The 24,237-nt window shown below is 53.5% G+C and overlaps 2 protein-coding genes and 1 long non-coding RNA gene across 38 annotated transcripts in view; 1 reads left to right on the forward strand and 2 right to left on the reverse strand.

Annotated features, from left to right (window-relative positions):
- LOC135972852 (serine/arginine repetitive matrix protein 2-like) overlaps positions 1-24,237 on the reverse strand; it is a 303,518-nt gene that overhangs the window by 254,510 nt on the left and 24,771 nt on the right. The window lies entirely within an intron of this gene.
- Positions 1-24,237, reverse strand: part of NRXN2 (neurexin 2) — a 316,444-nt gene that overhangs the window by 136,809 nt on the left and 155,398 nt on the right. For 21 of the 36 annotated variants that reach the window (XM_065553022.1, XM_065553023.1, XM_042849667.2 and 18 more), the window contains 6 exons: positions 16,225-16,608; positions 14,729-14,932; positions 11,102-11,128; positions 5,356-5,475; positions 4,650-5,034; positions 4,033-4,223 (listed from right to left, as the gene is read on the reverse strand). In XM_065553022.1, the coding sequence (XP_065409094.1) occupies positions 4,033-4,223; positions 4,650-5,034; positions 5,356-5,475; positions 11,102-11,128; positions 14,729-14,932; positions 16,225-16,608 (1,311 nt within the window). The remainder of the gene's footprint in view (positions 1-4,032; positions 4,224-4,649; positions 5,035-5,355; positions 5,476-11,101; positions 11,129-14,728; positions 14,933-16,224; positions 16,609-24,237) is intronic. The other 15 variants (XM_065553034.1, XM_065553033.1, XM_065553031.1 and 12 more) reach the window with 3 other exon arrangements.
- LOC135972853 (uncharacterized) overlaps positions 17,721-24,237 on the forward strand; it is a 72,107-nt gene continuing 65,590 nt past the window's right edge. Inside the window, exon 1 of the long non-coding RNA XR_010589413.1 lies at positions 17,721-20,806. This is a non-coding gene — a long non-coding RNA (uncharacterized LOC135972853). The remainder of the gene's footprint in view (positions 20,807-24,237) is intronic.

Raw genomic sequence — 24,237 nt, forward strand, 5'->3', positions numbered from 1 at the left:
CACTGCTCCCACCCCATGAGCCCACAGTGCCCCAATCAGCACCCTTCTCCCCACCCCATCAACCCAGGGCTGCTCCTACCCCGTGAGTCTCCAAGTGCCACAATCAACTCGCTTTCTCCCACCATCACCCCAGGCCTGCCCTCACCCAGAGGTGAAAGTAAGCCGGTCCAGTCCGGTCCGGTCCGGCGTACCAGCAAGAGCCAGTACGCCATGCCGGACCGCACCGGCTTCCACGGCGGGGATTTAAAGGGCTCAGGACTCCCCGCAGCGGCAGGCGCTCCGGGCCCTTTAAATCCTGCCCACAGCTCTGGCAGCCAGAACTGCGGTGGGGATTTAAAGGGCCCGGAGCTCCGCGGCGGCCGGAGCCCGGGGCCCTTTAATTTTCCCCTGAGTCCCGGGGGCTCCCAGCCGCCTCTGCAGCTGGGAGCTCCGGGTTGATTTAAAGGCCCTGGGGCTCCCAGCCACAGCCGGTGCCCCAGGGCCTTTAAATCTTGAGAGGCCCCGCCTCTTCCTGATGAGGCCACACACCCCTCAAGACTCCGGCAGTACAGGCAAGTCTCATCTTATGCGGGGGTTCTGTTCCGCGGTTAGCGTGTAAAGCGAAAACCGTGTATAGTAAAACACTCATTGAGTTCAATGGTGGGCAGAATCGCCTGCACTACAGATGCAGTTTTTATATTGTTGTTTTTCTTTTTTTCTTCCTGTTTTTGCCGACCGCGCAAAGCTGAATTCGCGCATGTTAAATGCGCCTAAGATGCGACTTGCCTGTACCGGTAAGTCCTGTAAGTTACTTTCACCCCTGCCCTGACCCCATGAACCCCAGCACCACAATGGGGTGGTGCTGAGTGGGTTTTGGGATGGGGGGCAGTGCTGGAGGTTCACTGGGGTGCAGGCTATGACAAAGCGGGAATTTTGGATACTATTTTTGTGAGTCGCGTAGGCCATGTCTAACAGCGGCACAGCTGTACCGATGTAAGAGCGCTCCGGTAGCCACTCTGTGCCGATGGGAGAGAGCTCTCCCATCGACATAATTAAGCCACCTCAATGAGTGGTAGTATCTTCTCCTACCGCCACAGCGCTGTGCACACTACCACTTATGCTGGCGAAACGTCCGTCACTCAGGGGCAGGGCTGGCTCCAGCTTTTTTGCCGCCCCAAGCGGTGAAGCGAAAAAAATTTAAAAAACTAAAAAAAGATAAAGCCACGATCGGCGGCACTTCGGCAGCAGCTCTACCGCGCCGCTTCATTCTTTGGTGGCAATTCAGCGGGTCCTTCGCTTCAAGAGGGACTGAGGGACCCGCTGCCGAATTGCTTTCGAAGACCCGGACGTGCCGCCCCTTTCCATTGGCTACCCCAAGCACCTGCTTCCTTCGCTGGTATCTGGAGCCGGCCCTGTTCAGGGGGGTGGTTTTTTCATATCCCCTCAGTGACATGAGTGGCAGTGCAGACATGGCCTTGTGTGTGCCTTGGTTTCCCCTATATGCTGCACTGTTACTCAGTGTGGGGGAAAGGACTAAGAGCAGGTCTACACTTAAAACACTGCACTGGTGCAGATGCACGGCTGTAGCACTTAAGAGAAGATGCTCCTATGTCGAGGAGAGAACGTCTCCCATGGGCGTAGTTACTCCACCTCTGCAAGAGGCAGTAGCTCTGTGGAGGGGGTAGCCCTCCTGCGGACACAGCAATGCAGGGGTGTGGATTATTCACACCCTGAGTCACTAGTGTAGCTAGCGGGGTGCAGGGGAAGCAGCCGCTTCCCCCGCCTTTCCAAAAGCGGCTGGAGGAGCGAGGGGGGGCGCAGGCTGGCGGCCCGCAGCGCGGCCCTGAAGCCGCGGCCGGAAGTTGGAGTGAGGGGGACGCAGGCTGGCAGCCCAGCAGCCGCGGCCAGGCCGGAGGAGCAAGGGGGGGCAGGGGGCCCAGGCTGGTGGCCCGCAGCGTGGCCCGGCCGCCGCAGCCGGGCCAGAGGTCGGAGCGAGGCGGGGCCCATGCTCGCGGCTTGGCAGCCGCAGCCGGGCCAGAGGAGCGAGGCGGGGCCCATGCTCGCGGCTTGGCAGCCGCGGCCGGGCCAGAGGAGCGAGGCGGGGCCCAGGCTCGCGGCCCGGCAGCCGCGGCCGGGCCAGAGGAGCGAGGCGCAGCCCAGGCTGGCGGCCCGGCAGCCGCGGCCGGGCCGGAGGAGCGAGGGGCCCAGGCTGGTGGCCCGGCAGTCATGGCTGGGCCGGAGGAGCGAGGGGAGGCCCAGGCTGGTGGCCCGGCAGCCGCAGCCCAGCCAGAGGAGCGAGGGGGCGCCCAGGCTGGCAGCCTGCAGCGCAGCCGGCATCCATGGGGGGGCGGCGGGCGCAGCCGGAGGAGCGGGGCAGGGGGGCGCAGCATGGCGGCCAGAGGAGCGAGGGGGGGGCCACGGGGGTGGCACGGCAGGGCTGGAGGAGCCATGGAGCGGGAGGGTCGGTGCAGCCGGAGGAGCAGCCAAGGGGGCGTGGCCAGAGGAGGAGCCAAGGGAGGGCGCCTTTTTTATCTTTGCTCCCCCTCCTCTTAAAAGCTGGCTACGCCACTGCCCTGAGTGACATAGTAATACTGAGATGATTTTGTAGTGTAGCCCAGGGCTTAGGTTGGCTTAACTACGGGCTCAGGGGTTGTGGATTTTTCACACCCCTGAGCGATGTACATAAACCAACCTAATTTTCTAGTGAGGACAAGCCCTAGGGAACATGGCCGAGTGTCACCTCCCTGTCTGGGTGGAATGAATAGAGCCCTCCAGGAACCAGCTGTAACCGACCCAGAACAAGGGGCCAGAGAGACCAGGCCAGCCCCAGTGATTCAGGGATCCACCCTCCCAGCAGGGAAGCTGAGCCGAGACCCCAGCTGGAAAAGAAAGGACTGGAGGGGGCACTGGGGGAGAAGCGCTGGCTGCTGGAGGAAGCTGGGAGCTCCTACCTGAGAACTACCAAGGCGGACAGACAGACATAGGGTCAGTCTCAGCAGACGGGAGGCTGCGTGGCCCACCCTGGAGGAAGAGCGAGAGCCCTGGGGTCTGGCGCAGCGAAGGGATTTCTCCACAAAGCTGGGGGCGCAGCCTGGAGCCTGTGGATCTGTGACAGCCCCCCAGCGCCGGCCTGCTCCCGGCCGATTGAGTGATCCATGCACACAGGGGTTAAGGAATGGACAGGATCCTCTGGGTCCTTTCGCTTGCAGGAATACCGACCCCAGTGCATGGCTCAGTCTAAGCCAGTGCTGAGATGCAGCCACCTCTGGGGTGGGGCACGGGGCTTTTCATATCCACACAGCAGTTTAAGTCAGGAAGTGAGGCAGAATTCCAAACTCAATGGACACTGCTGGGGAGCTTCAGCAAAACAATCCAATCTGAGACACAGTCAGTTCTGGCTGCATGGGGAGATCATCCCACACCAGCGCGCCACCACCACACCCCTGCTGCCCAGCCCCCCCACACTGCCCCCCTGCTTCCTTGAAACGCAGCCCCCTCATACAGGAGCGGCGCCAGGGTTTTGCCGCCCTAGGCAGCAGCACTCCTCCTCTGAGCATTCGGCGGCAGGGGGTCCTTCCGCTCCGGGTCTTTGGCAGAAATTTGGCGGGTCCTTCACTCGCTCCGGGACCCACCGCCGAATTTCCGCTGAAGACCCAGAGCGGAAGGACCCCCCGCCGCTGAATTTCCGCGGAGGGCACCAAAATGCCGCCCCCCAAATCCTGCCGCCCTAGGCGACCGCCTAGGATCGCCTAATGGAAGCACCGGCCCTGCCCCCATACTGACCCCTCACTGCAACCTGTAACAGTCCCCCCACACCAACACCCCCAGAGCACAGCCCCCATTCCAACCCCCCTGCACCCTGCAGCGCAGCCCCTCCATACCGACCCCTCGCAGCACAGCCCTTCATTCCGACCCCCCTGTACGTGCAGCCCAGCCCCCCATACCGACCCCTGCAGTGCAGCCCCTCTTAGCTCCATGCTGGGGCCAGCAGTGTCTGTGAGGGGAGTGTGCCCCCGGTGCCCTCATGGCCCAGCGCTGGCTGGCGTGGCTCACCCTTGAGGTCCAGGTTGCGGGCACCGTTGGAGTGCTGGGTGACAGTGCGGGAGTCGATCTTGAGCGTGTGGACGTTACTGGTGTCACGCGACACGATTACATTGTGCCACTGATTGTCATTAACCGGCTTGTCCGAGTTCCCCTTCATCAGCGATGGCCCGTTGCCCAGGTCGAAGACATAGTGGATGTACCTGTGTGGAGGGGGCAGTGGAGCGTGAGGGGGTGGGCAGATGGGCTGGTTGGCAGAGCAGCGGGAGGAGCGTGTGCCCAGAGGGCAGGACAATGGGCAGGAGACCTAGGCCCCTGCGTGAGGCCCAGCGCCCTGTGGGCAGCACTTGAGGCAGAGCTGGGGTCAGTGAGGGCAGAGCTCCCTGTGAGGGGCAGTGAGAGAGGCAGGGCAGTGGGGTGGAGAGAAGATCCTAGTGGGCAGGGCAGAGGAGCATTGTGCCTGAGGATGCAGCAGGCCCAGAGGGCATAGCACGTGGATCAGAGGTTGGGCACTAGGCCTGCTCCCTGGGGCAGGGCCCATTGCCTAGCAGGCAGGGCGAGGAGCCCAGGCCGGGGCAGGCCCATTGCCCACTGGGGTGGGGAGGTAGGGGGCAGGGGCTGCGTCTCACCCCTTGACCAGCTCCACCACGATGAAGTCGTTGCCATTGCCGCTGTTGAAGAGGATGAGGCCGTCGGTGGCGGTGGTTTTGAACTGGAAGAAGAGGTGCATGGAGGCATAGGCCTGCAGCGTGGCCAGCGCCAGGTAGCTGGCGCGGCTCTTGAAGGTGACGGGGTCGGCAATGATGCTGCGCAGGCCGAAGCGGGCATTGAGCTCGCAGTAGCTGATGTCGCCATTCTTGCACAGGTCCATGTAGGGCAGCCCATTGAACACCAGGCTGCTCAGGTGCCCGATGAAGTTGGAGGGCACCACGGAGATGAAGCGGCGCTCCGTCATGATGCCAGTCTCGATGTTGTGGAACTCCAGGCGGGTGTGCGCGCCGGCCATCTGCCCTGCTTGGAGCGGGAGGGGGACAGGGCACTGTTACACACCAGGGTGGGACGGGGGCAGACTCCAGACCTGTGCCCTCACCCCAGCCGGTGACCCTCCATCCCAACTGGCAGCCCCCTGCTATCCCAGCCCTGGGCTCCCCGCCCCCCCCCCCCCCAGCCCTGCCAGTGCCCCTCAACCCTCTGCTATCCCAGCCCTGGGCTCCCTCCGACCCAGCCCTGCCACTGCCCCTCAGCCCCCTGCTATCCCAGCCCTGGGCTTCCCCCACCCCAGCCCTGCCAGTGCCCCTCAGCCCCCTGCTATCCCAGTCTGGGGTCCTCACGTACCTTCCACGGTGACGTTATCCACCGAGAGCTGCAGGCTCTTCCCGCGCCGCACAACCCGCACTGTGTGCCACTCATTGTCATTGAGTTTGTGGCCAGCGAAGAGGGTCTCGGGGCCTTTACCTGAATTGGGGAGGGGGCAGCACAGGGGGTTAGTGCTCCAATGGGGTCGGGGGAATGGGCACAAGGCCTAGACAGCCCCCAGGTGCCAGCCCCTCCCCTGCCTGTCTGGATACATCCTGAACACACACAACCCCCAATACTCACCCAGCTGGCAACACCCCCCCAGTTCCTCCCCCATCCCACAGCAACTTAGGTAGCATCTCCCCCTCCCCATTCCCTCCTAGATACATACTGAACCCACGCAGACACCCCCCGCCCCCGCCAGACTGCCCCAGCTAGCAACAGGCCGGGATTATACAGGCCCCCAATATACACCCCACCCTCCTAGAGCCCATACACTCCCTGAGGGCAAAGAGTGCACAGGGGGATGGGTGAGGGATGGGGTAGTTCATCACTCCCTCCATTCCTCCCAAGTCCTGACCGCACTGCACTCCTGTTCTGCAGTTGCTACACTGGGATGGTGCCAGTACCCTGGAGAGGTTGTGACAGCTGCTCAGGGGAAACTCTGGCTCAGGGCTGGGGAAAAACAGCTCCCCAGGAAATTCAGGCCCAAACCTTACAGCTTCCAACTGCATGCACAGCCCTGAGCACACCCACACCCCACTACAACCCCGTTGGGTGTAACCATACACACTCACAGCCCTGAGCACACCCCACTACAACCCCCTGCTGGGTGTAACCATACACACCCACACGCCACTACAACTCCCTGCTGGGTATAGCCACACACACAGCCCTGAACACACCTACACACACACCCTACTGGGTATAATTGCATACACACAGCCCTGAGCACACCTACACCCCACTGCACTCTACTGCTAGGTGCAATTGCACACACAGTCCAGAGCACACCTACACTGCTCTATTCAGCTCTCAACCTTGCTAGTCTCTTTGTCTCTCACACACAGGAACCGAAGACTAACAATGAGGCTTGCTACTGGAGAATGTGTGTGTGTGTATCACCACCTGCTGGTGAGCAAGCGAATCAGCAAGAGAACAAGTGAAATGACAGATCATCTTGAAATCCATCCCTGCATCTCCAAGGAAACCCCCCAGGTCAGAAATGGGGAACTGGTGACCCCGTAAACCACAGGTTAGGAAAAAAGTAATATCCATGGCCAATCCTAACCCACTATTCCTCCCCCCATTAGCACCTCATCTTCTCAGTCACCGCTAGCTAGTAGGGGTGACCCAATAAACAGCCAGCTGCTAAGCGACCCCCCTCTCCTGAATCACCCCCTCCCCATCCAGGTGTGCTTAGAGCAGGGTGGAGGCAGGGCTGAGAGCCCATAAGTGGCTAATGAATCATTACCATTAGCCAACTAATTCATTGCATGGAAGGGTTAATGCCAGGTCACTGCATGGGAGGATGTAGCTATTTAATAGTTATCACCATGCCTATTAATGACTGCATGGGTGTCTAATATACCCGGGTGGATGTGGTGACAGGAGGGACGTATTTGTATTGTAATAGGGCCTACATTATTTGCATGCTTTCTAACCATCCCAGGTCTGTGAGGGAATGGTTCATTATTATTAATTGTATGGGGGCTAATAAACACAGCTATATAGGAAGGACCTAAATTAGTATTCATAATAATTGCATGTGGTAGTGGATAATTAATCAATTGGCATATTAGTTGCATGGGGTGTCGATCCCAGGTATACGGGGAAGGAAAGGGCTAATTATTTGTATTGCAGTAGGACCAACATTAATTTCAAGGCACCAACAACCCCAAGTCTCTGGGAGAATGGTTCATTAGTATTTTGCATATTATTAATTGCATAGGGCTAATAATCCCCAGGTGCATAGGGGAGGGGCTAATTAATTATGGTATTTCTACTTTGGGCCTAATGCAGGGATGGGTAACTTAAGATAGCAGAGGCCCCACCAGCCCCTCTGGCCGGCTGGTGTAGTCCAGGAAGAAGTGGTCCCTGCTGCTGTGAGAACATGCGCCAGAGCAGTGAGTCCTGCAGCGACAGCCCCGCGCTGCACGGTGTCACCTCACACACGCCTGCCTGCCATTGCTCAGTTCCACAATCTGTGGGAAGGCAGATGAGCTTGTGCCCCTGCCCAGGGACACATTTTCCTTCCTCCAGCAGGGGCCAGGGAGCAGTCTCCTGGTTGGTGGGCTGGATACAGCCCCATCATGGCCACCAGTCATGCAATCCTGGCCTATGTTATTAATTGCAGGGATTCTAACCACTCTTGATCCATAGGGAGAGGAGGGACTAAATTATCAGCAGCTATCTGTATTGGAGTAGGACCTATATTAATTAAATGGTTTAACAATCCAAGTTCTTTAAGGAAGTGGCTCATTAATTATTATTTTGCATGTTATTAATTGCACAGGGGTTGATACCTGATACCCAGCTGGGTAGGGAGATGGGCTAATTATTATGTATTTGTATTGCAGATGGACCTACGTTCATTGCATGGAGGCTAATCAGCCCAGGTTTACAGCGAGTATGGCTAGTCTGTTATTGTTTATACTCTGAAGTGTGGTTGGGCCTAGATTATTCATTTCTGAGGGGGCAGGTGGATGACAATAGGAAATATTCTTCTCCACACACTCCCCAGGTGCTGGGCACAGTGCATCAGCTATTGCGTTAGCAGGCTGACGCTGCCCTAAGTGCCATTAGCCCAGGTAAATCAGGCTTGTTTAGGTGAGTTCTACCACAGGGGGGAGGGGGGGAGACCCAGACTCTGCAGCTCCTCGTCCAGCAATGGAGGCATCCTTTTGCTGGTTGGATTAAGGGACTCTGGGGAGGGCAGGGAATGATGGGGGGGGGCTGTTCAAGGGATTCTGACCTCCCACAGGTTCCCAAAGCAAAAGAGCCCCCTCCTCACCTGAGTTGGGGGAGGAAGGCCCAATTGTATTTCCCCACCCCCAAGACCTTTCCTTCCCCGCCCTGGGGGCTACAATGCACCTGGGGATGGGGATCCCCTCACATCTAGGGATGGGGTTGGAGAGGCAGTGAGAAATACACTCCTTCACCCCACCCCTAATCACTGCCCCTCCAATCCCTAGCCCCTTTCTACATATTGCAATCCTCACCTCTGTGTCCCCCCACCCCATCTCCAGAGCCATCCCACCTCATTCCCCACCCCCCACCTTTCCACATACCCTCATCCCTACTCCCCCTCCTCATACCCACTCCCAACCCTCACCCATGCATATTCCCTTCACCCACACACCTCTCTGCACTAAGTCTCTGCCCCATGGTGTAGGGACCTCCATCGTCCTCCCCCACCCCTGGCTCTCCTCCCAATTCTAGGACTCATTTGGAGCTGGAACCCACCCACCAAACACCTGGGACTCTTTGTCAGAGTGAATCCTGGCTGGATTTCCCAGACCTGGCCGGGGGGGGGGGGGGTAGCAACTCAGCAATTTAGATCAAGGACTATATGGGAGACATGGCAATCTGTGTTGGGACTGGAAGCCTGGACTCCTGGGTTCTCTCCCCAGCTGTCTCTGTGCTCTTGGGGACTGGTCACTTCCCCTCCTTATGTCTCAGCTTCCCCTTCCATGAGCTGATAGTAAATTCTTCACCTGCCTGGCACAAGGGTGAGTTGTGATTAGGTGTTCTCTTCCCAACACATTAGGAACCCACATGCACAAGAGCTGGGGCTTATCCCCACCATGGGGCCCCACCCCTTTCTAGCCAATGAAATGCCATTGGCCCATCTACGCACCTGAGTCCAAGGGGTGGAGCTCCTCGCTGTCAGGAGATGCATCACACTTGGGGGCTGCATGTCACTGCTGGCACGAGTGCAGCCCTGAGCACACGTGAGTGTAACCATGGCTGCCCCCCAGCCAGCACACTCACCCGTGTAACTGTGGCCCCCAGCCAGCACACTCACACATGTAACTGTGTGTCCTCCAGCTAGTGCATGTAACCGTGTGCCCCAACCAACGCATACATGTGTGTAACCATATGCTTCCCAGCCAGTGCATACACACCTGTAACTGTGTGCCTCCCAGCCAGTGCACACATGTGTGTAACTGTGTGCCCCCCCAGCCAGTGCATACACACGGGTGTAACCATGTGCCTCCCAGCCAGTGCACACATGCGTGTAACTGTGTGCCCCTCAGTCAATGCACATGTATATGTAATGGTGTACTCCCCTGGATGGAACATTCATGTAATGGTGTGAAACGCACCACAGCTGGCACACATGTAATGGTGTGCCCCTCTGACCACCAGCACATGCATGTATGTAATGGTGTGACACAGACCCTAGCTGGCACACATGTATGTGTAATCGGTGCCTACCCCAACAGTCTTTGTGTGGTACAATGTTCCCCCAACTGGCATGCAAACATGCATTTGGATCTGTTCCATGGCCAGTGTGCATATCAGTGTCCCCCTGCTGGGTGTGTGTGTGCGTGCATGCATGCTGCCCCCTGCTGGAAGGAGTAAGACCTACTCTCCTCAGTGTGTGTGCATTACCATCTACGTGAGTGAATGAGACCTGCTGCATGGGGGTGTGGTGGTTTGGTGCAATTGTGGTTGTGTGAATCTCTTTGTTTATGTGTGATAAGTGTGAAAGTTTGTGTTTCTGTGTGTGTAGCTGATTGTGTGTGTCTGGGGCAGACTGTGGTGTGGCTGGGTGAGTCTATGTAACCATGTGAGGCTTGTGCATGTGGTGTGTGTTGTGGGCACAGAAAGGACCAAGGTGCTGTGATGCCCTGCACCTATCATCCCAAAGCAAGGTGCCAGTCACTTACCACCAGGGCTTTGCCACTCGCCTGTGGGGACACGTGTGTGTGTGTTTAATTTTCCCCTACCCCAGATTTGCTGAGCAGCTCCATGCTGGACAGGGCGAGAACCATGAACTAGAGACTCCCCATCAGTTGCTTGCAGTAGGAGGGCTTATGACACCCCATAGTGTGTTTCTGAATCCAGCCTGCAGGAGCAGTGGTGCAAACAGGCTGCAGGGAGGAGGGTAGTGTGTCAACAGTGCCTGAGGGGCCAAGGCATGGGGTGGGGGGGAAATAGCAGGTCCTGTCTTCTTGGGGTGTTCCAGGTCCAGGTGGGGATGGGGTGCAGGGCAATTCCTAGCCAACCCTATCACCCTATATGAGGCTCTGTAAGCATCAAACATGCAGTAGGGGTATAAAGCTCGGACATGCACATACAGGGCAGGTGCAGTTAGTCTGAGGCAAGGGGAAACTGAGGCAAGGAGCAGTGAAGTGACTCATTTTAAGGTGACACCCTAAAATGGGCAGCACTGGGGATAGAACCTAGGATCCCTGACTCCCAGTCTGCTGCTCTAACCACCAGCCCTCACTTCTCTCCCTGAGCCAGGATAGAACTCAGGAGTTCTCACTCAGCCCTTCTGCACTAACCCCTATACGCGCTCCCTTCGCAGAGTTGAAAACCTCCCAGCCCACACACGCTAACTGCTAGACACCATTGCCCTTCCAGAGCCAGGAATAGAACCCAGGAGTCCCAGCCCCTCCACCTCTTCTGTGCAGCATCATAGCAAATCAGCTACAGTCATACAGCACCTGTCACCTTTCCATTAGGATTGACCCCCAAAATTCACCCGGTTCATTTAACGAGCAGGAGAGAGAGAACATGAAATAAAAGCCCCGAAGGTAAAGAAGTGACTTACTGGGGTTACAGCCTATCCTGACACAGTCTGAGACGGGGGCCAGGGTGATGGGGGATAGGGGGAGAGAGAAGAGAACGCAACAGTTTTACATCCTTCAAAGTTACTTCTGCAAACAACCATCCAATTCACAGCCCACCATCCGGGGACAGACGCGGGTCAAGGTGGCCATTTGGAGCCCAGGGGAACGGAAACCTCTCACACTGAGGAAGGGGACCCCAAATTTGGTAGGAAGTGGTCCCTTAAAAGTATCCCACCTACAGCCCCAAACTACCTTCCTGGACAGCAGTGGGGCTGCATTATTTCTTGTTGCGTATGATAACTGGACTGTGTCTGTACAGCACCTGGTGCAACCAAGATGGGGGCTCACAGGCACTTCTGCAATTCAAGTCATAAACAGTCGTTCTAATGATGCAGCAGGGCTCTATTGTGCCAGGTGCTGGACAGACACCAAACAAAAAGCAAGTCCCTGCTCCTAAAGAGCTGCCAATCTCCAGCCTTGGCTACACACACAAGTTGTCTTGCTTTAGCTTCCCCAGTCTAAAGCGGAACAGTGCTGCCTAATGTGGACATGGTTGTACCAATATAAAAGTGCATAGCTATTCCTGTAGGGGCAGGGAATAAGCTTTTCTGATGAGAGATTTTTTTCCGCATGGGGAAATTCCCCGGCAGAGCTTGGCAAGCGGAGTAATTATCCCAGAATAAAATCACTTTCATTCCAGAACAGTGTGTCCATACTGGGAGTTAATAATTAACAATTAATAACCATTCTGCGGTAGCTATGCTGGGAAATTTCCCCATGTGGCACCTTTATCCTGGTATAACTGTGTCCTCACTTGAAGGGATTGTAGGCCTGAATTAATTTGTTAAAGGGAATTGGCCTGAGCTGGTTTATAAAGGAAACTGGCCTAAACCGGTTTAGGAAGCAGATTGGCACTGTTGGGGAGGCAATGAGGAATGGGATGAGAAAGCTGACTAAAAACAGGGTCACGGAAAGGTCCTGGTTTACCAGGTTTCTAACTGGGTTTGTCAAACTGGGTTTGGACGCAGCTTTACAGTCCCAGCTCAAGGTAGGATGTTGGGCCAGCTAGGCTTGGGAATCTGAGCCAGGACCTGGGCTGGGACCCAATTCCTCAGCTCAGTCTGAATCCCATGTACAAGGACTGGGCTGACATGTTTAAACCAGTTTAGTAGTAATTGGTTTGGAAAGTGGATTAGCCCAGAACCACTTTAGAAAGTGGATTAACTTGGAAGCAGTTTAGAAAGTGGATTGGCCAGATCTGTGACAGGCATGGTCTAGGCTGAGGTTTCTCTTTTTTGGGGGAGAGGAAAGGTTTATAACCTTTAACAGGGTTCACAGTCAATTTCCCCCAGCTCGTGGGGCTCATTCTCCTCCCCCCACTTTGTTGGGATAATCCCCACCCCTCTGACAAATGGCCACCTTGCAAACACCAGCCGTGCAGCGGGCAATGTGGAGGATGGACCCCCCCTTCTTCCTCCCCCACCCTGGCACCCCAAACAGTGCCACAAGGAAGATGAAAACAAGGGGGGTTAACCCCTGCTGAGCAGCCTCATGCTCAGATGTATGGGGGGCACCTCCTCTCCCCTTCACTCCCCCAACCAGGGTCCCCCTGCACCCAGCATGGATTAGGGGGCCAAGCTTGGGTTGCCCCCGCTTGCTACCACTTCCATCTTCCTTGGGAAGCCCTGGAACCGTGCAGAGATCAGGGAACATTAGATCCAGCACCAATGCATTCTGTGAGGGGGGGACAGCACTGAAGAATACGGGGTGCTGGAGGGAATGAGGGTGCTGGGGGGGGTCTATAGAGGGTGGCTGGAATTTGGGGGGTTACTTAGCAAATGCAGCTCAGGGTGGGCTCTTACCCCCCTTTCTGGGGTTCCCCAGTCCCCCACTCTGGCCCCCAGGACACTGTTCCTTATGGTGGCAGGCACATTATGGCATCCTCCACATTATCTGGGAGACCCTATTTCACAGCTCCTCTGGAACTGGCTGAACAAATTAAAGGGGCATGGGGAGGACCATGGAGATTCTAGCGTGTTGATTGCACCTCATGAATAGGTGATGTGGTGGTGGGGGGGCAGAGATTCTGTCAGTCATGACCCCATGGATGGGGGGGGGTTATATACAGATTCTGGAGTGCCGACAATGCCCGCAAATCTGGGGGAGAGGCATTATATGAAGCTGGGGGTGCTGTACAGCACAGGGGCATCCCTTGGGTCCATATGGAGGGCATCAGTGTCCCACTATAGAGGTGCCCCACAACCCAAGATAGCCAGAAGGGGAGAGGTTAAAGGAGTGGTGGGGTAAGTGTGCTACCCCAGATCTGCCCTCCGTTACCTAGAAGGTTGCGGGGAGCTCTTGCCATTCCCTGATCTCTGCGGTGGACAGGAGGTGCTGGGTTCCCTGGGGAGAAAGGAAAGGGGGCCCCATTCCCACAGGCTACACGGCTGGGTCTGACGCACGTTGTCAACCGCAACAGAACAGTGGGGCGCAAACAGGCACGGGACCAAAGAGCCAACGGGGGAGCCCATGGGGGTGGGAAATGAGTGGAAGGAAGTAACTCCATGGGGGGAGAGGGATGAAGGAGGGAGGGAAAGAGGGTAACCCCATAGGGGAAAGGGAGGTAATCTCATGGGGGATGGGAAGATGAGGGTAGGTGTGGCAAGGGGAAGGAGGTGTGAGGTTTGGGAGTGCAGTGTATCCACAGGGAGTTGCGCTGAGGTGGGTGGGATGTGGGAGAGCTGTGGGTTTGGTTGGGGGCGCTGTGGAACTTCAGGATTTTGGGGTGGAGTAAGAGGGTTGTGGAGATGGGGCGAGGGTCTGGGGGTCAGCAGCGTTTTGGGGGTCTGGGGATGGGTTTGGGGAGTTGTGGGGATGGGGTGCGGGTCTGTGGGTCTGCAGAGGTTTGGGGGTGGGGCTTGGGGGTTATGGAGATAAGGGTGGGGGTCTGAGGATGTGGGGATGTGATTTGGGGGGTTGTGGAGATAGGGTGGGGGGTCTGTGGGTCTGCAGAGGTTTGGGAGGCTAGGGATGTAGTGAGGTTTGAGGTGGGGTTTGGGGGGTTGTGGATGGGCAGAGTTTGGGGGAATTGGGGGGATGAGAGAGTGGGGTAAGGGTTGCAGGGTTTGGTCCCGGCTGCTGCTTGCTGGGCTGGCAGAGTCTGCGCCGATGAAGGGTTAAAAACAGCGAGCTAGAAATCACTCCAAACCCTGCCAGGCCTTTAGAAAGATGGGGAGCTCTTCCCCCTCCGGCCCACCAACTCCTGCCAGCCAATAGGGTGCCAGCGAGTTGAAGGGCCCCTCTCGCCCCATTGGCCAGGCGCAGTGGAGAAAGCGGGTCCCATGTTGGACAGGGAGCCGCCCTCTGGCACCAACAAGACCAAACTGGGTGCGAAGGTGAATCCCCCTGGAAAAGGGGGAGTCTTTCTAAAGACCAGATGGGCGCAGGAGGGCTCCAAAGCAGGGGCTGACCCCTCAGCAAAGGTTCATCCTAGGGTCACCTCTTCCCAGGGGACACCTGGAACCGGCTGCCAAGAGGGATGGGGTGACCCCCAGGGAGCTGGTTAGCCCCCTCAGCACTGGGGCATCCCCAGGTGGTGGGGCTGTTACCTAGGTTGACGGTAAGCTTCATCTGCCCGCCGTCAAGCTCGAGGCGCAGGGTGTCGGCTGACTCCTTGGAGGTGGTGGCCAGCATGAAGCCATAGGCACGCTGGGACATGAACCGCAGGGACACATCCTCGGCCTCCGTGTGCATCACCCCCGGCAGCATGATCTTCATGTACATGCTGCCATCATAACTCAGCACTGTGGCCTCTGAGGGGTAGGGGGTAATGAGGGGTGGGGATGCACAGGGAATGGGGGTTGAGATGGGGCAATGTGGGTAGGAGAGAGATGGTAAAAAAGAAGAACAGAAATGGGGGAGAGAGAGAGAGAGAGAACATGTGTTAGGTTCTGCCTTACACCACAATACCCAGAGAGCCCCTCCTCCCAATCCCAACCTCCTCCAGCCCCCCACGCAGAACCCAGGAGTCCTGACTCCCAGCCTCCCTGCTCTAACCACTAAACATCACTCCCCTCCCACAGCTAGGCATGGAACCCAGGAGTCCTGATTAGAGCTGGGCAAAGGTTTTTGGGCAAATAGTTTATTAATCCCAAAACGCAGCTTCGGTCAACCCCAAACTCTTTGCAAATTTCACTGAATAGTTTCAGAGAAAACAAATGTAGGGGCTGGGCTCATAGTGGGACTTTGGTCCCATTCACAAAACTGCAGCTGGAGGCAGAGGGGATGACTTTTACCCCAGTGGTTAGAGCACTCACCTGGGGGAGAACCCCCTCTGGAGCAGCGACCTAACCGTAGGTCTTCCCACTCCAGGTGAGTGCCCCAATACCTAGCTACAGGCTATTCTGGGGTGGGTCTCTCTCCGTCTGGCCTGTTGGAGCTGGGCCACTTTGTATAAATTGTGCATTCGTTGGAGCAGGGACTGGAACCCAGGGCTCTCTCATCCCAGGTGAGTGCGCTGACCATGGGGCTAAAAGTTATAATGGAGGCACCCCTCATACTCCTCCTTCAGCCGTTTTAGGAGTCCAGCCCTTTAAAGATGTCCCCAACCAGCCCATTGCGTTCACCCCAGACAGACTTATTGTCGACTTTTAGATTGGTTGAAAATTTCAGGAAAGTTCCAATTCCCTTTGACCCAAACTCACTTCTTTCCCTGATTTTTCAGAGCTGCCAGTGAGCTGAGGAATCAGCTTTTCACCAACTCTGTCCTGATGCCAGGGCCCATCTGTCTCACTAAGAGGCAACCAGGCGGTGGCACGTTTCCCATGACTGACCCTAACACAGAAATCCCACCTGCAGTTGGGGAGGGTAGCCTCCTGGATTCCTTCCTCACCACTTCCATGCCCCCTCACCTCTCCCACACCCTGACCAGGTACCCAGTGCCCCCCATGTCCCTCTAACCTCTCCCACACCCTGCCCTGGTACCCAGTGCCCCCATAGCCTCCTCACCATTCCCATGCCCTGGCCAGATACCCGGTACCCCCCATAGCCCCCTCACCTCTCCCACACTGTGCCCAGGTACCCAGTGCCCCCATGACCCCCTCACCTCTCTCGCACACTCTGCCCAGGTAGCCAGTGCCAAGGCAGTCACAGACGAAGCGGTTCCAGCCCTCACGGCAGACCCCCCCATTGCGGCAGGGTGCACTGCTGCACTGCTTGAGGGTCTCCCGGGAGCAGAAGCTGGAGACGCCGGGCACGCTTTGCACCTCGGCCAGGCGCCGCACGTCCCGGCTCTTGCCATCGATGAACAGGTCCCGCACGCAGCCCACATAGCCGTAGTTGAGGAAGGCAGTCCACACCTCAGGGGGTAGGATCAAGTCCAGCCGATTCTCGGGAAGGCCCCCCAGGTACATCTCACTGTCCAGGTCCAGGATCTCACTCTCCCCACTGGCCAGGAACGGTATGCTGCGGCTATTCACTGAGATGGAGCCTGTGGTGGGGAGCCGGGCACCACAGGCCATTACTGGGCTGCATGGGTAGCAGGCACCACACCAGCAAGGCCCAGGAGGGAGGGGAAGGTGGTGCGCACAGAGAGATCCCCACACACATGCACACAATACTAACAGGGGTCATGTTAAACCTTGTTGTTCTGGGTTGGGTGTAGTTGTTGCCCTTCATTTAAGGTAGTTGTAAGAAGCCATTAAGCTCCTTTATGGCAGCAGGCGTTAGGGATTATGTATCTTACATATGTACTATGAGAATGACTAGCACCTAATCTCATGTTTCAGCTGGCTGCCTGAAAGGGTCAAGAAAGTTTTTTTTCTCCCTGATACCTTGTAATGTGTGGCTTTTTTTCACCTTTCTCTGAAGCATCAGCCAGAGGTGGAGACAGTCGCCTGGGGAGGGCCAGTGCTATCAGGTGGTGCAGACAATCCTCTGTTTTAGTTGCCTGGCTGGTGGGTCTTGCTGACATGCTCAGAGACTAACTGATCACCAGATGTGGGGTCAGAAAGGAACTTCCCCGAGGTCAGATATGCAGGGACTTTGGGGGGGTTCACCCTCCTCTATAGCATGGGTCATGGGTCACCTACTGGGATCACCTGAGCTTCTCATCTAGTCAATTTCCTGCCACTGCTGGGACTTCAGGCATTGGTGTCCTCTCAGTCTCTCCTGTTCTCTTCTGAGGCTCACAACAGATTAGTATCCTGAGGACTGAAATGTTTTGGTTTAATTGAAGTCACTTGGCTCAACAGAGGGGTAATTTGAGTGGAATTTAATAGCCGCAGCTATCAAGAGGTCAGACTGATTGCTCTAATGGTCTCTTCTGGCTTTAAACTCTAAGGCCTGGTCTACACTAATCCCCCAATTCGAACTAAGGTACACAACTTCAGCTACGTGAATAACGTAGCTGAAGTTCGAAGTACCTTAGTTCGAACTTACCTCGGTCCAGACGCGGCAGGCAGGCTCCCCCGTCGACTTCACAGTACTCCTCTCGCCGAGCTGGAGTACCGCAGTCGACGGTGAGCACTTCCGGGTTCGACTTATCTCGTCCAGACAAGACGCGATAAGTCGAACCCAGAAGTTCAATTTGCTTGCCGACGAACTACCGGGTAGTGTAGACCTACCCTTAGGAACAAGCAGCTGAAATGAGTGGTCTCCATCCCAAACACAGGCAGAGTCACTGCCCAAAACAAAGACAAATGCAAAGCACACGTGGGTGGAAGGGTTTCACTGGCTGTTGCTTTGTGGAGGTGTGTGTGTGGAGGCAGAAAAAGCAGAGGAGTGGAGAGAAGGCAGCAAGTACTGCAAATGGGACCTGAGAAGAAGCCAAGACAGAGAACTTTTGTGCCAAGTGCTGGCTAGAAAGGGGCTTGGAGCTGCGAGCAAAGAAACTGTCTCCTGTTGTTGGATTCCTGCCCTTCTCAGAGAAACAGGACTTTGTACATTCCTTGCAAATAAACAGGATTGCATCATAGATACCTGACTCCACCACCAATTTCTCCTACTAACTGGAACAACTAGGTGTGTACTGAATTTTTAGTTAATTTCTCAGGTCAAAAAGGGGTAACACTGGTATCAGGAGCAGGATCCAGTTTCCAAGAAGAGAAACTGTGAGCTGGTCTTTCTTTTGAACCAAGATGGAACAAATGATGGAGGTACTCACAGAATTCTAAGGTGGCCAAAAGGATTTAAAACAAGATCTAAAACAAGTACTGGAGGCATCACAAAAAGAATTAAAGCAGCATCTGGAGGTTTCCCAGAAAGGGCTGGAAGACGACTTGTAGGCGAAGAGGAAATCTTTGTTGAGGCAACAGTTACAAAGCGCTCAGCCAGACTGGGAAGCCCAGCTGCAACACTCCCAGACTGGAATGGCCAGATGGATTAATGAGGTGACCAGCAACTTGACTGCCACAGACCAGAAAGGTGAGGCCGGAGAAGCTTTAGCCAACTTGGAATTTGCTAACAGAATGAGCTGCAGCAAGGACTTAGGGAGCTGAGAAATCACCTTGAGAAGGAAATCAAAAGGGCATGGGCCACAGTGGAAATCAGAAGCCTGGATGTGGAACTGGGCCAGTCAGAAGACTTGGGTAAGACCAGACATTTACAAGGGTTTTCTACCTTGTTTGTAACCCCCAGAGAATCAGAGAGAAGAGATTGGATTATCTCAGCTCAATAATGCAAAACCCCACAGTGATGAAATGGGAATGTTCTGTAAATATTTTGTATGAATACTGTGCGTGCCTCAGTTTCCCCTATAGGCTGCATTGTCACCTAGGGGTAAAAAAGGGCTGTTTACTCTCAGGCAGGCTGCCACACAGATGTGGCTGATGTCTAGCTGTCTTGAGTTTGAGGCCCATGTCATTAGAGAGTCCATGAAGACAACAGCAAAGCCAACCCCAGGACATTTGCTACCTACCAACTAACAACCATGGATGGTCCAACTCTCTGCAAGAAGCCAGATGCATTTGACCAATTGGCCAACAACGGACTGAAGAGGAGGCAGGTGGGACTGGCTCAGGAACTTCGACAAAGGGGGATAGAGTGGGAGCCAAGGGGGGGACGGGACACACCACTTGATGGGGCCCTGGGCTAACCCAAATGGAGCACGCTGTAACTTTCTTTTCTCTATGCTAACCAAGGACTTTCTATGCTGTGTAATAATGCTGGCTAAGAGTCACTGCGGATGCTGAAGGTGTGAGTGCATTGCTCCCTTTGGGTGTACAAGTATCTCTGAGGTGTCCAACTCAGGTGGACTCACTGAAGGGAGCTCACGGCATAAAGCAGGGGTGGTGAGGCTCTGAGATTTGGTCGAAGGAAGCAGTGAAGCCAAGTGGTTTACCCTGGTAAAAAAGTGAGACCCTACGGGGGAGTCTGGCACACTGAAGGGTTCCTACCAGGGACAGTTCCAGAGCTGTTCAGAACACCAGACCTGTGGATCCATGATACCCACTCACTATCTTTGATGGAAAAACTTAATGCCCGGCTTATTTGGCTCAGTTCAACATCATACAAATGACTGAGATGGACAAAAATGGGGGGGAGGGGGCTCTAGTAGCCAGCCTGAGTGGCCCAGTTCTGATAGTGCTACAGAACTTAGCCCCAGAAAACAAACTGAGTTGTCCAGATCTGATACAATCCCTTGATATGTGGCTTGAATCATAGAAGATTAGGTTTGGAAGAGACCTCAGAAAGTCATCTAGTCCAACCCCCTGCTCAAAGCAGGACCAACCCCAATTAAATCATCCCAGCCAGGGCTTTGTCAAGCCGGGCCTTAAAAACATCTATGGAGATTCCACCACTGAAGCCAGCCATCATTCTGAGATGTCCAAGTAGGGTTGCCAACAGTCCCTTATTACAAGGGACGTCCCTTATTTTTTCACCTCTGTACAATAAGATTGGGAGTTGCTGAGTGCTGCAAAAAGCAGCAAGAAATACCCCCACGAATGCAGATGACTGCTACTTATTAATTATTAACAATAATAATTAGTTAATAATAATAATTAATGATAATATTGGGAGGAGAGGTGGGGTGGGATGCTAAGAAAACAGTCCCTTGTTTTTTAAATGCAATGCGTCCAAGGCACAGCCAAGAGTTAGGCCATGTCTACATTACCACTTATGTCAGCAAAACTTATGTTGCTCCAGGGTATGAAAAAAACACCTCCCTGAGCGACGTAAGTTTCGCCAGTAGTAGTGGTAGTGTGCCCAGCACCATGTCGGTGGGAGAGCTTCTCCCACCAACACAGATACCACCACTTGTTGAGGTGGTCTTATTATGTCGATGGGAGAGCTCTCGCCTTCCGACATAGAGCGGCTACATGAGCCATCTTACACCAGTGCAGCTGCATTGGTACAGCTGTGCCACTGTAAGCTCACTAGTGGAGACAGAGCCTTGGAGAGGGAAAGAGGATACCACACCTCAATTGGCAAAGGACCTGAAAAGACTCATGTTCCTGGCATATCTAGATACTGAAAAGGACTTCCAAGATAAATTGGGAACAGATCAATTTACAGATGCTCAGCTGAACTTGGACTTGCAGATCAAGATCAGTGAAAAGAGGCCAAAGACAGTCCGAGAGACTGTGGAATTTACAACAGAACTTGAATCTTTCCTTGCAGCAGCTCACCAAAATAGGAAGCAACTGCTCGCCTAGTGAGGAAGATGGAAGCTGATCACCAGGAGCCCTGTAAGTACAGCTGTGTCTAATATACATGATGGAAAAAGAGCTTCTTATCTGGCTCATGATGTTTTGGAATGATCAGAAAAAGTGATAAATTCACTTTGTAAAACAAGGGAAATTGGCAATAACATAAAAATTAAGGGAAGCAGTTCAGTTAAATGTTTGCATTGTGAAAAATCTGGCTGTTAAAAAAAGCGGGCCAGGACAAAGCATCACAGGTGCCTAGTGAAAGTTCCTCACCCACTTCGGTAAACGGGGAGACACCATGCTGGAGGGGCAAAACCTGGGGGTACAAGGATCAGCCCCACAGTTTTTGTTTAGATCTGGGGAGTTAAACAACAATAGGAATTGGCTATTAAGTGTATAATAGGAGCTGTGAAATGCATTGAGGTGACCGACACTGGCTCAAACATAATAGTTATTAGATCAGACATGCTAAAAAGGCTAGGAATAGGAGATCTAAATCTGATCTGCCTCATTGGTCCCAAATGGCAGGATGAGGGAGGTTGAACATGCATCTGTCTGAAAATTAGGTTTCAAAGTTGGACTTCTTGAATTTGAATAAAAAGTCTGGATAGCCAAGATAGTGGATGAGCTAATCATCAGTTTGGATTTCTTTATGGCTATTAACTGTGTAATAAATGCCAAGAAAAGTGTCAGTCTGTGGAAATTCCCTTTAAATACTTGGCTCAGGTGAGACAGATGATTTGTAGGCAATTAGTTTGCAGTGAAGGAGTCATCCTGCCCCTAGGGGGAGAAACCATTATAACAGCTACATGCTGTGGTAGCTTTCCAGCAAAGAAAGATGGGGAGTAGCTAAAACCTGTTTTGAGACCCAGGGTCTCAGGGGAATCTTAGCTGCTAAAGCTCTTGTGGAGCTGAATTAGGAATGGAGGTCTGTTCCTCTGCTACATGTTTCTGACAAGCAGTAAATAATAACAAAGGGAACCACAGTTGCAAAACGTGAAGAGGAGGTTACTTACCTATAACTAGAGGTTCTTTGAGATGTGTGGTCCCAATCTGTATTCCATAGGGACTATCACTTAAAGAACCAGTGGATCTAGTAATTGCTGGTATAGAAGAAAACTACTGGGGGTGGGGGGAAGGTGAGCTCCCAGAGTTTCTATTAGACTTGTTCCAGTGCAGTGCCATACATTTAAATGAAAAGCAGCAGAACAGTCTGAGAGACTTTCTGGCTAGGAATCAGAGGAGTTTTTCTCCTCATCCAACAAAGATACAGACTGTACTGCACTAATCCAGCACAAGATTGAAATGGGGGGGAAATGACCCACTAAACAGCCATCTCACTGCTACCAGTAACAAAGAGGGGAGAGGTCTTACAGGCCACTGAGGAAATGTGGAAGACATAACTGAGCCTTTAACCATTTCTTGGGGTTCACTCACAGTGCTGATTAAGAAAAAAAGATGACAGCACCTGACTGTGTGTGGACTATAGAAAACTAAATGAAGTCACTTTAAAGGATTCTTATCCACTACCATGAACAGATGATACTCTGGGTGGTGCGGCAGGTTCAATCTGGTTTTCCACACTGAATCTTAAAAGTGGGTATTGGCAAGTGTCAGAGGATCTAAAGGACAGGGAAAAGACAGATTTCACCACAGGACAAGGCCGGTGGCAATTAAAAGGGATGGCTGTCAGCTTATGCAGTGCACCAACCACATTTGAGAGGCTAATGGAGAGGGTGTGACACAGCATGTCTCTCTCAGCCTGTCTGTTACACCTAGATGATATCCTAGTGCATGCTAAAATTTTTGAACAGGAACTGATACATCTACAAATGGTCTGCGGTAAGCTGAAGGATACCAATCTGAAACGGAACTCAAAGAAATGTGAGCTGTTTAAAAAAAAAGGTAATATCTCTTGGGCACACAATCAGGGAGGAGGGAATTTTCACTGACAAACAGAAAATTGAGGCTGTGCAGAACTGGCAAACTTCCCAGACACTCACAGATGTGCAAAGTTTTGTCAGACTCTGCTCCTATTATAGAAGGTTTATTTGTGAGTTTGCCAATATTGCAAAAATGCTGCATAGGTTGGGAGAGAAAGGGAAACCATTTCAGTGGTCAGCAGAGCATTTTCAGAGTTCAAACAGGCTCTTGCGTCTGCGCCTATCTTGGACTGTCCGTGATTCAAAAGACCTTTCATATTGACACAAATACTAGTGCTTACAGATTGGGGGCAGTATTGACACAAGAACATCAAGGACTTGAGAGTGTGATTGCTTATTACAGCGAAAGTTTAAGTTCTCTGGAGTGAAATTACTGCACCACTCAAAAGGAACTCCTGGCTGTGGATGAAAGGAAATGGGGCAGGGAAAGAAAAGCTCCAAGAAGATTTGGCTGGAAGTAAAATTGTTTGGGGTTGGTTACATGAAATATCCAGACAGAAAGACACTGTAAATATGTAAATAGTTAAGCTTGTATCATATGTAATTTGCTAAATAGTTACTTTTCTTTCTATCTGGGATGGGTTGCTCAGGATGTCCCCATTTTGGACTCCATCAAGGTGATGGGTGAAGATAAGATGAGGGGTGTTTTCAGGCTCTGGATAAACCTTGCTGTTACTATTCAGCGGAAACACCACCCTTCATTTAAGATAGTTGTAAGAAGCCATTATAGATATTTTAGTGACCCAGGCAGCTGAAACAATTGGGCCCTCCAACCAAAACACAGGGTGTTACTGCTCAAAACAAAGGCACATATGGATGGAGAGGTTTCACTGGCTGTTGCTTTGTAGAGGTGTGTGTCTTTGTGAGAGAGAGGCAGAAAGACCAGAGGAAGGAAAGGAAAAGGCAGCAAGGAAACACCACATGCAGTCACAAAAGCACTGGGAGCATAGCTCTTGGAAAAAGTTGAGAGAGAGAGAGCTTTTGGGCCTAGTGCTGGCTACAGAGGAGATTGGAGCTATGAGCAAAGAAGCTCTCTGTTTGATTCCTGCCTTGTTCAGAGAAACAGGACTTTGTCCATTCTTTGTAAATAAACAGGTTTGCATCCATCACCACTTTCTCCTCCTAACTAGAACAACCTTCAAGACTGAATTTTTGGCTTACTACTTGGGTCAAAACAAGGTCACAATACATACATGCACCCATACATATGCACTGATTCACACACATGCACTCACACAATGATTTACACATCCCCATGCATTCATGCACACACACACACACAGACACACTAATTCACACACGCTCACTCAGACATGCATGATTCTCACACATATATGCACATGCATAAACATAAGAACAGCCATACTGGGTCAGACCAAAGGTCCATCTAGCCCAGTATCCTGTCTTCCGATAGTGGCCAATGCCAGGTGCCCAAGAGGGAATGAACAGAACAGGTAATCCATCAAGTGATGCATCCCTTCTGGCCCATTCCTAGCTTCTGGCAAACAGGGGCTGGGACACCATCCC

The sequence above is a fragment of the Chrysemys picta genome, chromosome 7 (assembly GCF_011386835.1).
Source record: "Chrysemys picta bellii isolate R12L10 chromosome 7, ASM1138683v2, whole genome shotgun sequence".
In the NCBI taxonomy this organism is placed as follows: domain Eukaryota; kingdom Metazoa; phylum Chordata; order Testudines; family Emydidae; genus Chrysemys; species Chrysemys picta.